Below are 15146 nucleotides of genomic sequence, written 5' to 3' on the forward strand. Positions count from 1 at the left end.
TACCACTGCTCAGCTGCTGGAAACAGCAGAACGGGTGCTTTCCCAAGAACAGGCTACGGTTATGGCTGCTGCTGTTGGAGCTGCGGTACGTCCTTTGATGCAACAGCAATCAAAAGGAAAATGTAATAATAACGATAAGAAAAGGCATTCTCCTTTCAGCTTGTACACAGCAGTAAGGTCTCCTCTGAGCCTCTTTTTCTCCAGGCTGAACAACCCCAGTTCCCTCAGCTGCTCTTGTGGTTGAGAACCTTCACCAGCTTTGTTGCCTTTCTCTGGACACGCTCCAGCACCTCAATGTCATTCTTGTAGTGAGGGGCCCAAAAGTGAACACAGTATGAGGTGCAACCTCACCAGTGCGGAGTACAGAAGGACGATCAGTTCTCTAGTCCTACTGGCCATACCATTTTGGATACAAGCCAGTATACTAGTGGCTGCCTCGGCCATGCCGCCAGCTCATATTCAGCTGTCTGTCGACCAACACCCCCAGGTCCCTTTCTGCTGGGCAGCTTTCCAGCCACCCTTCCCCAAGCCTGTAGCATTGCATGGGGCTGTTGTGACTCAAGTGCGGGACCGGCACTTGGCCTTGTTGAACCTCATACCATTGGCCTTGGCCCATCGATCCACCCTGCCAAGATCGCTCTGTAGAGCCTTCCTGCCATCAAGCAGATCAACACTCCTGCCCAACTTGGCGTCACCTGCAAACTTACTGAGGGTGCACTTGATCACCTCCTCCAGATCATTGATAAAGTTGTTAAACAGAACTGGCCCCAATACCGAGCCCTGGGGAACACCACTTGTGACCAGCCACCAACTGTATTTAACTCCATTCAACATAACTCTTTGGGCATGGCCATCCAGCTGGTTTTTTACCTAGTGAAGAGTATGCCCATCCAATCTATAAGCAGCCTGTTTCTCTGGGAGAATGCTGTGGGAAACAGTGTCAAAGGCTTAACTAAAGTCATGTAGACAACATCCACAGCCTTTCCCTCATCCACTAAGCAGGTCACCTTGTCATAAAGGAGATCAGGTTAGTCAAGCAGGGCCTGCCTTTCGTAAACCCATGCTGACTTGGCCTGATTGTCTGCTTGTCCCGTACGTGTCGTGTGTTGGCACTCAAGATGATCTGTTCTGTAATATTCCCTGGCACTGAGGTCAGACTGACAAGCCTGTAGTTCCCCAGGTCCTCCTTCTGGCCCTTCTTGTAGATGGGTACCATATTTGTTAGCCTCCAGTCAACTGGGACCTGCCTGGTTAGCCAGGACTGATGATGAATGATGAAGAGTGGCTTGGTGAGCACTTCTGCCATATCCCTCAGTACCCTTGGGTGGATCGCATCCAGCCCCATAGACTTTTGCATGTCTGTCACAGTTTGGGCTGTGTTGGCCAATGACAAGACAACAGACGCTCTCTCCCACCTCTCACTCTGAGGAGAGGAAGAAGAGAGATAAAGCGATTTATGAGTTTCGAAAAAACTAAACTACTTTAATGAAATATTAATAATAAAACAAAATGGAAATAGTGAAATGGATATATTATATAGAATCCTAGAATGTGTTGGGTTGGAAAGGACCTTTAAAGGTCATCTAGTCCAACCCCCCTGCAGTAAGCAGGGACATCTTTAACTAGATCAGATTGCTTAGAGCCTGATCAAGCCTGACCTTGAATGTCTCCAGGGATGGGGCCTCCACCACCTCTCTGGGCAACCTGTTCCAGTGTCTCACCACCCTCATTGTAAAGAACTTCTTCCTAATGTCTAATCTAAACCTACCCTGCTCTAGTTTAAAGCCATTGCCCCTCGTCCTATTGCTACATATATAACTGTATCAAGTTCCCAGGAAGACGTCACTGGCAGGCACTGGGGAAGTTCCAGACTGGACTCAGTGACATGTGGGAACTGGATTCCATATCTACCTTCAGGAACGCATGGATCGGGATCAAAGGTAGACAAGCTAACAGGATCCTCCCTGGGAGTAAGTCATTGAAGAAAGAGAGCCAGTGAAGAAGTCAAGACATTGAAAAAGCCAACCTGACCCCTTTGATCCCTTAGCTTTTATACTGAGCATGGCAGATAGGATGGAATACCCTGTTGGTCAGTTTTGGGTCACCTGTCCTGTCCACTCCTCCCCACAGGTGCGACCCCGCCATGTGGTAAACAACCAACTCATCTGACCCTGGCTGCTACAGCAACAAGTATAAGAAGAGCCTCTCTGTTAATTTCAGAGAGTTAGAAGAGGCTTAACCAAGAAGCAAAACCACTGAACAGAAACTTGCCTCTGCTCCACCCCAAACACAGTGTCTGAGGTTAGGAGGTTGCTAACCATTTCCCCTTGGATTATGGGGGCATCATTCTGCTCCCCATCCCTGTCTTCCAGCTCAGGGGGCTGGGAACCCAGAGAAGAACTTAATATAAAACTCTTTATTTGTAATGGGTCAAATATTTATTTTTAAAGTAATGCAGTGTTGTAGACTGATGGTCATATTGCAGAGGGGCTAAGCAATCTGTAGAGAAATTCACTTCAGGTGCCAAGACCCTGTGATGATCACGTAGATTTGTGTGTTCAGTATCAGATGGCGTTTCTGAGGGACAAGAAGACCTATGATTGATGGGCATGTATGCAGGTAAATATATTTTGCCAAAAGAAAACGGCATTGTTTTATTCAGTGTTTTTGGAAGAGGTCAGAGCTAAAGATGTTCTGAAAAAACATCCAGGCACATTATGGTAATGCAAGGCTGCAATAAGGTTTGTTCTTTAGACAATGACAAATATTCAGAAATGAGGTGTTGCTCTCTAGAACCTTGTGTTGGGGAGATAAAATGTCTTTGCCACTTTGGATTCAAGCAGCAAAAAAAGTTGCCGTGTAAAAGATAGAAAAGTGGCCTAATAGTCTACATCACTCAAATTTCCAAATTTTAGCAAAAATACCCAGTTTAGGTATAACAGAGCAGTGGACTTTGAAGGCGAATGATAATTACTGGTAAATGAGTTTCTAATTTACATTGTTTTAAAACTGAGCTGTGCCGTTCTGTGATGGCGAGATTTTATTTTTAAAGGAATAGCTGGTATTTTACAGACATATGTAATGACAATACAAATAATGTAAAATATCCAGCTTAACACAGACTAACGTGACAGGTTATAGGGGCGTATTATATAAATGTCATGTTTTTCCCCTCTGTTGGTGAATTGTTCCAGATCCTGAATAATCTGAAGATTAAGAGCTTGCTGTAGAAATGGTCCGGAACAGTGGTATATTTCTGTGCATCAGGGAATGTGGGAGAGCTCTACAGTGATTGCAAAAGCAAAATAAAATAAAGTAGATTTATTTGTTTATTTTCTGTCATTTAGACAGATCCACTGGGCTTGGCAATATGAGAAAAGGGCGTTCCCTTAACTAACAGCTTGACTAATTGAGTTATTGTCATGAGGTATTGAATAACGTAGTCTGAGCCCTACAGATGACCGTATCTCAAGGCAGCTGGTTGAGCCTGAGTGCTAAAAGGACTTATGCAAGGAACATAACTTGAAGGCGGGAACGATGTGTCCTTTCTTGACAAATAAACCATGTGGATTGCTTGTGGATGTTAAGTCCTCACGTAGTGTCTTTGAGTAATGCTTTCTAGTTTCTCAGTGAGCAAGGAGATACCATCCTAGTGTGTAGATCAGGATGTACCTTCAGGGTTTCCTGTGTTTCCTTGTGTCTCAGCTGGAATGTAGCGGGGCTAACGTTCTTGTGCTCAGGAAACGCAAGTGAGCAGTGAGCGCCGTGGCTGGTGTTCCTGAGGGACATGCCTCTGCATACGCATCTCCCCCTGCAGCCCCAGCTTGTTTTTGTGTAACGTTGAATCCAGCTTGAGGTGTTGATTCTGATCCTGGAGGATCTCAGTGGGCTGAAACTAGTATTTAGAAGACTAAATGAATAATGAAGGCCAAACCCCAAAATTTCGTTCTTCTGTCGTGCTGGAGCTTCTGCAGTAAAGAGGAAATATGTGTTAGAAGTTGAGCTTTCTGGGGTGTGTGTGTGTGTGTCTGTTTGGGGACTGTAGAATGAACTCCCAGTTTGTTTCCGCATCTTCCAGTGTAACTTTGGGGTATGTTTGTTAAATCTTATCTTTTTCTTACACATACCTAGCATCTTGCATGTGTGTAGTTCCATAAAATTCTTACTCCATTACACACATTGCTCCCTCTGCAGAGAGAATGAGAGAGAAAACACATGATGGACAGTCATATGGCATAGTGCGTTACTGGAAAATACTGGGAGGCTATTGTGGTAAATTAGCATAAAGTAGAATATGTTCTTGACTAAATTTGTACTACCAAATGAGAAGGGAATGGAAGTTATGTTTTCAGGGTTCAATTAAACTCTTCTAAAGGTATAAATAGAATTATAGAATCTGTATTTTATATGTATGTATATTATTTAAGTTAATAAATATAAATACTTTTAAATGTAAGCCTGAGCTCTTAGACAGTGAGTTGCATATGTAGAATAGTTCTCTCTTAATTACTTCTTTGACCGAAGAATGAAGTACTCCTGTGACTGCTGGGATAAATTAGTGGGTCAGTATCAAGCAGAGTAGCAATCCTGGCACTTGTTCTGAGCCCATTTGGATGAGAGTTATGTTTTGAGTTTCCTATGCTCTTGGTTTAGTATTTTTGCAAGTGTCTTAAGTGTTTCTGAATAAATTTCATAGAGTGACTCTGTAGTTTGAGCAAAGTGAACATTGCATATTTTTATTTGGATGGATGTCAGTTTCAGAGCACTTACTAAGCAAGGTATAATTTTTGCACTCTTACAGGAAGCATGTACAGCTCTATAATTTTATCATGATTTCATATGTACTTAATGCACCAAACAAATAGATTCCAATGCAAATCCTGAACTGCCTTGTGACCGCAGTTAGAATGGAAGGTAACTGTAAAACTGCAGTGACATGTTTGTGTTCTTGTATTTACTGATCATTATAGAGCAAAAGCTTCTCATGTCATGTAGAACAAAATTGTGATCTGATAAGAATCTTATAAAAAGGATGACAATAATCCTCTTAAGGATTCTTCTGTCTTAGGTCAGCAGGCCATAAGTGTTGTGTTGGTGTTTTTTTTTTTTTGCTTTTGTTTTTTTTTTTTTTTTGCAAAGGTGTTTCTTAGTAGCCTGGAACTTGTAAACATTTTTCTGGGTTTTAGATTTTTTGCCATCCAAAGAACCTGGAAACCATGAGATGTTCATTACAAATTGCTAGTCTTGCCATTTTCTGATATTTGCCATTAATTTGCAACACACACAAAAAATTGCACGCGATGTAGCACGATAAAGTTTAAGCTGCAATTTAATCCATCATTCTTGCTGAAATTAACAGAACCAAAGTACAAGATAAAAGTGATATAAGCATAGCATGACAAAGTTGAAATAATGAGCTGAGACTTGCGTCTCTGTTGGCATTTGGGATTCCAGTGCTCTACTAAGAACTTAAGAATGGATGGAGGATGGCAGGGTCCTAAAACTAGTTAGGCAATTAAAAGTACACTGAAAAAGCAGCCTGGAGACCTGTTAATGATTTTAAAGGAAAGGAAGACAGCAGTAGGGTGACCCAGTGGAGCGCTGTTACTATTGTGTAGCTTTTGCTCTAAGTCTGTAATTTGAGAAATCACTTGGAAAATGAGATGTCTTTGTTTACATGGTGTTCCTGTCTCTGGTGGTCTTGATGCGTTTTAGGGTAGAGGAGTTGAGCAAGTAGGCAAGTACAGCTTCTTTTGGATTTGCATTTGCTCTAACCTGTAGCTTTGGCTATTCAAATGTCTACAGAAAAGCCTGACTTTAATTCTGGCGTACAGCTCCTCATGGTAACTGCTGAAAGGAACCCATGGATGATTCAGCACTGGAGGCAGTGCCAGCTCGAATTGAGCAAAGGTGTAAGGAGTAATACTTACTAGTCCTGGAATCTCAAAAAAACCAACAGCAAAGATTTTTTTGTGTAGAGTCAGTCTTGTGTTTGTAATGGAGCATGATGTTAAAATTCAGAGATCTTTCAGTTTGTGGAGGTTTTGATTCTTAGACTAAGGATGTTCTAACACAGCTCTGGGAGCTCCAAAGCGTGAGCTGACTGTACTGGGTTTTCATGTTGTCTCCCAGTGTAGTATTGGGTTGGGTTATTTACACGCCTAGCTAAATTAACAGGGCAGCGCTTAAGAAAAACCAAAATAAACCACCAATCAACAAACAAACAAAAAACCCCAAAACAACCACAAATCCTGTAAGTGGACATATGCTTATGTTTATACAGATGTAGAAAGTAGATGATGAACAGTTTCTGGGTTCCTTTGCACACACACCCCCCACCCCCCCCCAGTTTTTTTTTGTTTTGTTTTTGTTTGCTTGTTTTTTTTTAAGAACATTAAAATCCCTCTCTTTTTCTTATTCTCCCCGCCCCCCCTTGGAGAAGACTTTGAAAAGTAACAATTGTGTCTTTCATACTATCTGCCATTGGAAGGTTAGGCAGAAGGTACGTGGCAAAGGTACCCTCATAATTTTTTCACTAGCTCAGGTCAGTATTCTCAAGTGGCAGGAGAAACATGGACAGCAGCTCTCTCTGGTGACTGTTCAGCAAAAATACTGACTTTGACTCTCCTGGATGAAGGTTAGCTTGTACTTTGAAAGTGCAGTTCAGTAATAACCTACTTAGGTAGCATAAACTTTCTGAGCCCGTATGAAAGAAAATTGAGTCAGTCCAGGAGAACTGGCCACAATAACTCTTGGTGTTTCAGCAGTGTATTTTTGCCTTATTTTGAGATTTTTTTGCCACGTATTCCATTTAGGAAATTGAAGTAACATTTCTGTATTTTTTTGCTAGCCTTTTTGCTTCCCTTAAAAAAAAAAAATTGCCAATAATTGTTTTTGAAATACTAGTAAAAATTTTTTTTGGGGGGGCAGGAGAAGAAAGCAACCTACAAAATCTTATCAGCTTGGGGCTAAAAAATAAGTGTTAATTTGATGTCTAGGCAAACTCCCCGTAAGTAATGTAATGGGATATATTAAGTGTCAGGAACCTCCAGATATGTAGCTGCTTAATCTAATCTAGCCCCTAACCACTAACTCATTCATTCTTGTTTTGCTTAAACACTTTGAGCTCCTATTTTTTCCTTTTAATATATTCTGCTACTTTTATTGTGTTACCTATTCCCCCAAAAATTTTTTCTTCTCCGTTTTTTCCAAGTCTCCTGCTCATGTTCTACCTCATTCTCTTTCTCTCTTGGTCTTCTAATACTTTTTTTTATGTTGTTGCTCTGCCTTCTTTAGCTTTCCACTCTTGTCTCCTTCTTACAACATTCACAGCTGCTTTGCCATTCTTCCATCTCTCCTGAAATTTTCTAGTACACTCATCCACTTGCTTTTCCCCCCATCAGTTTTTTTCTAAAACTTATGTCGTTTGAATCCTTTTCCATACTTTCTCTGGTATCTTCTGTGACCGTTTTTGGCTTGAATGTATTTGTAGGTAGAATAGGTAAACTTTGACTGTCTTGGATTACTCCATTAGTCTAAACCTTCCCCACTCATTGCAGAACTAATGAGGAGGGGGTAAAAAGTGTTGTCAATTTACCTAAGGAAGAAGGCATTGTTGCTTGGCTATGAAGAGACACAGTTACTACTAAGTGGTGATTATTAGTACTAGTGTGAGGAACATGATATACTACCAAATATCTTGTGAGTCTCTATTTTTGTGGGACCTAGAACAACGATTGGTGTACCCAAATACCCTGGTAATCTTGTGTTTCATTAGTTGCTCATGAATTCTCACTATCCACTGTGTATTTCCTGATTGCTTATTATTATCTGAGCTGTTTGATATAACTCTGTTTCATAACAGATTCATCATGTTAGTTCAGTGATGAGTAAGAGTACCCAAACTTGTAAAACCTAGGACGTCCTGGAAGCTCTCTACTCACTTGAGGGTGACACATCATCAGTGCTAATTTGCAGTGATAGAGTCCTTTTGCAACAAGTATGGAAGTAATAGTATTTTGCTATGGCTTATCAGTAGCTTTGACAACCAAGCTTGTCGTCCTGGTCCACCTCCAAGTTGAAAGATGTTCACAGCGCAGACACCATTCATTGGTGTAGTCAGTGGTGGGATGAACAAGTGTTGGTCACAGATCGACAAAGCGTAGCCTAAAGGAATCTTTTAATTGAAACCTTGACTGCTGTGGCTCTAGATTGAGCTGTATGGGTGAAAGTGAGGAGGCTTAAACTGTTGCCTGAATGCTGCCTGCTGTGGAAGTAGTCAAAAAGTTTAGATGAAGTTTCATAAACTTTATGATTTTGAAAAATACACTTTATTGAAATTCTTTTTATTGTCAGATTGTTTTTAATTCTTGATCTTGTGATGAAGGAAATGGAAGCCCTTCATCCGTGTGTTCTATTAAGGGGCTGAAGCTTGTAAGATTTTCCATACATGAGTAAAGAGAATTTTCATTAATATATTTAAAAGTGTATCTACACTATAAAATTTTATTAATGTATATGGTTAAGACTATGTTTGTTAAGCAGTATCCCCTGTTGCTTGTAATGCTATTCCATATGCACTAAAGGCACTCAAATAAAATGGTAGATCTACACTGGTTTCAGACTACTCGTCCCAGTAAATGGTGTTTATTGAAAACCTAAATGAATTGATGGGGGAGTATTGGCAAGCAGTAGAGGGGTTTGCAGTGTCCAGGATCACTGCAAAATTGCCCAGGAGTCTCCTGCTTGGTGAGAACTTGGTCAGGTTGATCAGTGAGAAATTTACGGTCAGGGAAATAATTCTCAATTTTGTGATCGATTATCTGAAGAGACACTGATTATCAAGAAAAGTGGTGGAGTATGTCCTGTCGTACACTTCTAATCATGCTTTTTGAATGTGCTGGAAACAGTGTGTTAATGTTGTGCTTTTCTTTTTGAGCGTGTTCACTCATGAAAGTCAGCTTGCGTTTGTCCCACTGTATTTATTGCTGTGTATATAATGTTGGTACTGGTTAGATGTTACATTTTGGAACACAGTGCCCAACTGCTGCCCTGCCTGTATAATTATTAAGTATAGAGAATGGGTTGGGAAAACAGGTTTGAAAAAAGCACCTATTATAAATGCATGATTAGTGACTTCACAAAGCATTCGTAATATTGACAGCCAGTCAGGAAAATTAAATGAATGCAATCGGGATAGTGATTACTTTTCTCAAGAAGTGTGTTTAAGAAAGAGAGGGCAAACATTTGTACTTCTTGGCATCTTAAGACCAAAATTCTACTGTAAAAAGTGGCTTACAGAATTGTGACTCATCAGGTGCAAGGGTATGTGTATGACAGGACCTTGAGTTAGCGAAAGCTTTGGCCTGGGTGTCACTAGACCTTCTCTTGAAGTGAACTTCTCAAAGAAGACCAAAAGGCTTTCAAATTCAAATTTGCAAGTTTTTATTTGAATAAAAACTAGAAAGTTAGCTTCTTACAAAATAGAATCTTCATAGGGACCTGTGGGGAATAGATGTAGACTTAAAGAGATTTATGTGTAACTGCCTACTTTGTGCAGGTAGGTCCTTGCTTTGGTAGTTGGTGGCAGCAAAGCAGGAGAGGTTTGGTTTTTTAGAGCTTTTTTGTTACAAGGAGATTTTACTTAACTAGAAAAATCATAGTCCTAGGTTTACTAAATAACTGGTAGATATGGATACTGAAGAGTAATTGGGGAATTATTTTGCCATTAAGTTGATAGGGAAAGTCTAGGAAACAGTCTCAGCGGAGGCGAATGAATACAGAGTTTTTAGACGTTGGGAAATTATAAGGAAGTTCTTAAAATTAATGTAAGAAAGTTACTGTTGATCTCTCTGTCCCCCATTCTGGACATACTTTGGTTTTAGTATGCGTTTTTATTTTTCATGCTTAATGTGGTGTTTGCTTGTACTATTGTACAAGAAGATGATGCTAGTTCTTTATGCAATCATCATCATCAAACTAATTAATAACAGTAATGTACATACTGGAAGCTATAGTTATTCTGCGGGCATTTTGATTTTAATTATGAATAAATGTTCTGACAGTACACATGTGGTTGCAGAGTAGCATGTGTGAGCATATCCTAGTTTTGCTTAATATTTTATATGTAGTCTGCATCATTTGTCTAGTTTTATTCTAATTCTAGGCCTTATATTGTCTTGCATCTGCAATCCTATGACTTTTCCTTACAGTCGCCATACTGGCTTAAGCAGCTCAATCTCCCCTCCTGTCTTCACTTCTTCATTTTGCAGCATTATACCCTTCATGGCAACACTACAGGCTGAAGTGGATCAGGGACTGATCCTGGTGTTCAGTAACTCCCACTTCTTGGCTTTTCACTGCCACTGAGAGGAAAACCATAGCCCGATTCTCTGGATGCAATTTAGCTGGTCTGATGCATAGTTTTGGTTTTCTGTGGTCCAAAATCAGTTACTTGTAAATTACTTTAATTAAAATATGAATGTAGTATAAACGTGAATATATTTTATATCCGTTAGAGACTTGCAGTAAAAGTATGTTATCAGATTTTTATGTCTTTATTTGATAAAAGGATGCAGAAGGCAGAGACTGCAGAGATGACTGATGAGAAGGGATGGGCTGGTTGGAGTAGGGTTATTTTGGTAAATGGCCGTTAAGAGAGAAACTGAATTGCTCTGGCTATTTTAGAATTGGTATTTCAGCCCTTGTTGTAACAATTGTTGGTCCGTGTCTTAAAAAACCCCCATAGTACAGTACTTTCTGTCAATTTTTCTTATAACTTTATAAAACACGTGATTTTGTTAAAGGTTCTGATTCTATCTTGATTATCACTGTTCAGATGTATTAGTACTTGCTTTCACAAAGCCAGTTTCCTTTGAATCTGTGAATACTCGGTGTATTTTAAAAGCTTTGTACAGTTTTAAATGGCTGAAGAGAAAATTGACAGGCCTGAAAGTTAACTCATAGCAAAGACCTTCTGAAAGTGAGGAGAGTTCTCAGACATCCAGATGGAAGTTTTATCTTTCTTTAAATTTTGATTTTAATAAATGCATACTCTCCTGTGCATTGGATGTAAATTACACATGCCACTTAATAGTGTCATTTTGATTATATTTTATGGATTATTAAAGTATTGTAGGTATTTACACAGGTTTATTAGAGCACTTGCTCAGTTTTCAGTTCTTTCAACTGAAAGTAGACAACAACGGTAATACTGCAGGTTATTACATTTTGGGGCCTAAATGTTTGGCTGTGCATTAGCACAAGAGTAAAATGTTGCGGAATTCATTGGAAGCTCTGAGTATCTGTCTGCTGAGAAGACAATGATTTGCTGTTTTTTATCAACTAACCGTGAACATGTGTGAGGAACTGCGTATTTCATTTCAAGTCATCGCATCAAGATCAGCTCTGCTGTGGAGCTCAGTAGGTTTGTACCCCAAGTACCAGTGCACTCCCGGCTACGAATAATGGCATGAGGGCGCCTGGGGAAGTCCATTCTTAGAGATCTTTCGGAAAGGTTTGCACAGCTGTGAAAGAAGTGTTAGAGGATTAAGGAAAACACCAAAAAAAAGAAAAAGCAAACCTAAACCAAAAGAAAACCCCAAACGAACTAATGGTATGGTCTCTGTGGGAAGGTTGGGAACATGGAATACACATTTTATTGATATCTGCTGCCTTGTGCTATGCATATTAGGCCCCCATAAAATTTATTCTCATATACTTTTACTGTTTCCAAGTAGAAAAAACCACGGCATTAGGTATTACCCTGTTCCCAAGGTACCCTGAATTCCCAAGAACAATGAGAAATATTATTGTGTGAAACTTCTTGCAATTTTATTTTGTAGTGTGAATGGAAACTTCCTTAATAAAGAAAAGCAGATATGACCAGAACAATTGGTTTGTGGGGTTTTATTTTGTGGGCTTTTAGTCTTTGTTTGTTTGTTTGTTTGTGGGTTTTTTGGTTGGGATTTTTTTTTTTTTTTGTTTACCACTATATTTCGCATGGCTTGCTGATGTAGTAAGGCTGGCAAGAATTTCATGTAGTATTCTAGAATGGTTTTTCTTGAGAACAGCTTAATTATATTTTTCGTTTTGTTCCCACACCTCCAGATACTTAACTGAAGGAAAAATAAAAACAAACTTTTATTATTATTTTAATGCTTTTGTCATTTGAAAAAATTATTTAATACCGACCCTACCTTAAAATGAGTGTAATCTTGAGTCATGTGAATCTGGTTGTAACTTGTGCTTCATTGTACCTTAACGGATTCCCATTTGATTTCAGCCTGTTTTTATTTGACTATGATACCCGTGTCGGTCAAAGGAAGTGTGTGCAAGCCATGTAGAACAATGCAACCAAAACCCCATTATATTCATGTAACATCATAGATTTTATTGATACTGTTTACATGTTGTCAAGTTCTGTGGTGGCTTATAGATAGCATAAGAAAGAGTGGAAGTTAGTTAAAAGTAATACGCTTGAAAAGTAGCCAATTGAACTTTTCTCTCTTTTTTGTTTTGTTTTGGTTTTTTGTTTGTTTTTCAGCACATATTTACAGTCTGTCTTTTGGAAGAAATTGTTAACCAATTAATTGTTGCCTGCTTGCTAATAACAGTGAATTGTGAAGACCATTCTCCTTTCTTGTATTATTTGAAGGCAGGTAGTCAAGAAAGCAGTCACAAGTACTTTGCTTCCCCAGGCCCTTTATCTCCTTTAAGGCTGTAACCTTAGAAAGGATGCTAATAGAAGTGGTTTTTTTTTGTAGTGGGTGAAGGCTAATGAGTTTCTGTGGCTCCTTGACTTATCTTAGGTTTCAGCACTGCCTGCTGTGAGGCATTTGAATGTGTGTGAGTGACGTGGCCAGTGGAACAGCTTTAGGGTGACCTGGTTTTGGGACCTTCAGTTTTCCAGAGATGTTTGAGGCAGGAGGAATTCTCCTGCGTAGCTCTTCTTGTTGGGGTTCTCTAGAGCCACCTTTCTTGCATCTTCGGTAGCCTTTGGGAGCATGGGGTGAGCAGTTCCAATGGTACAAAGTGCGGTGTCGTAACTATACCACTCTCTCCTGCCCACAATTTCCTTTGGACAAAGCTGTTGTAGAGCTTACCCAAGGCTAATGAATATGAGACTGGCGTGTGCTGACCGATATCATCAATTAAACTTTACTGAGATCTTGGTGGTTCTTTGTGAGATGCAGTTTGCTAGCCCATTGAATCCTGTCACTGCCATAGTGCTGTAAGCAAAAAAAAGATTGAACAAACTGTTGTACTTTACCATGTCAGGTCAGAAAGCATGTAGCATCTTTATTACTACTGCAATCCATGTTTATTCTTTTCAGTGTTTAAGCAATGTAAAGTTGATGTGAAGTGCCTTGGGGTCCTTGCATCTCTATCAGTACTTTTTAAAATGATGCAGCTATATACTGTAATATTTGATAGGGCTTTTGAACTTGAAACTAGTAACTGTTGTGTACCTTGTTTTAATTAAAACAGATTCATGGTGCTTTGTCCTTCCATACAATTACTACCAGCTTCCAGTGTTTACCGAGCATTCCTTAACTTGACATACTCTTGTGTCAACAATAAGAAGTTTCACCATAGCTTGGCTTTTACTTGTATGTCCAAGTTTCAAGAAATAAACATCAGTTCTTTACTATTAAAATTTTTCTAGTTGAAATCAGCATAATTTTTCATTTATGTGTTGTATTGTGGCTTGGAAGGTCATTTGCTGGATTCTGGTGCTGACAGATGTACCTTTAAAAAAAAACAAAACAAAAAAAGTAGATCAGAGGCAGTGGAGTGCCCTCTAGTCTGAGGGTATACTTTCAGAGTCAAAATGTGTATTTAATTTCTGCACATTTCTGCTATTGTTAGCCTCTTACATACGTGAACATTGGATAAACTAAGCTTTCTGTGTACTCTTTTGATGCACTTGGTAAACTAACAAACTAATAAGAAGTTGACATTCCTTTTATTATTTTATTAAGTCTTTTATTTGCTGATAATTAAGAAAACAGAACAAAAGTAGTAAGTAGTACATTCTGCTTACTTTATTGGTGAAGCACATACTATTATTTTGTGTGAAAATGTTCCTATTGATGCATGTTGTGTGTTCATAGTACAGAAAAAAAATCCTCACTGTGTTTCAGTAAAATTGATTTTGCTATGGAAAGTGACAACATGGGGGTAATGATTGAATCTGAAACTTGTTTGCGGAATTAGAGTCTTGCTGTGTATTCGTGTACACATTCATGTATATTCATATAGAGTTATAAGTGACGCAGTGTTTTTAGAAATATAAATTAATCAAGCTTGATCTGTTTGACAGTTCTTTCATCCATCTTTGGAGTGGAAGTTAATGATGGTGAATGTCAGCCGCCAGTGAAAGCGGTGGTATATCATAGAATTAAGTCTTGAATGCTGTTGTGTTTGCATTCTCCACTTCAGCCTGGATTTTTTTGCGTGAACTTTATTTTCTTAGTAGCAGGTGATGATTAAATTACCTCTACAACATGTTGTTCAAGATCTCAAATACAAAATAGTAATACAGTTCCTATAAGGGGTTTGTTTGTTAATCTGAGCTCTGTTTTACAAAAACTGTATGAATGCTGCTCCTTTGAAATTGATCTTCAAAAAGAAATCCTGTTTTGTGTAATAAGATGCCAGACTCACAAAGATTTCCTTTCTTGTTTCATAGACGTTCCATCTTCAGAGCAGCCTGAACTGTTCCTAAAGAAACTTCAACAGTGCTGTGTCATTTTTGACTTCATGGACACGCTTTCAGACCTTAAAATGAAAGAATACAAGCGCTCCACTCTTAATGAACTGGTGGACTACATTACAATAAGCAGAGGCTGTTTGACAGAGCAGACTTACCCTGAAGTAGTTAGAATGGTGAGTTCCTTCTTTCTCATTGTCTCTTTAAATCCACTTGCAATTCCAGTTACACATTGTGGGCGAAATTCAACCCTGGAGTAGGTGGATTAAATGAGGCCTTTGGTTTGTGTTTTTTACTAGATATCACTTGGGAATAAATCTCCAAAGACAAAAATAACAATTTTTATATATGCTTAATTAAAGTCGTGTAGATGATGGTGTTGATTATAGTGTCACAAGTGTGTGAAAGGAAACCTGGATTGTTTCCTGATGGA

At 39.1% G+C, this 15146-nt stretch overlaps 1 protein-coding gene across 4 annotated transcripts in view; it reads left to right on the forward strand.

Annotated features, from left to right (window-relative positions):
* PPP2R5E (protein phosphatase 2 regulatory subunit B'epsilon) overlaps positions 1-15146 on the forward strand; it is an 80927-nt gene that overhangs the window by 33413 nt on the left and 32368 nt on the right. For all 4 annotated transcript variants that reach the window (XM_063333549.1, XM_063333551.1, XM_063333550.1 and 1 more), the window contains one exon: positions 14693-14889. In XM_063333549.1, the coding sequence (XP_063189619.1) occupies positions 14693-14889 (197 nt within the window). The remainder of the gene's footprint in view (positions 1-14692; positions 14890-15146) is intronic.

The sequence above is a fragment of the Chroicocephalus ridibundus genome, chromosome 4, assembly GCF_963924245.1.
Source record: "Chroicocephalus ridibundus chromosome 4, bChrRid1.1, whole genome shotgun sequence".
Taxonomy (NCBI): domain Eukaryota; kingdom Metazoa; phylum Chordata; class Aves; order Charadriiformes; family Laridae; genus Chroicocephalus; species Chroicocephalus ridibundus.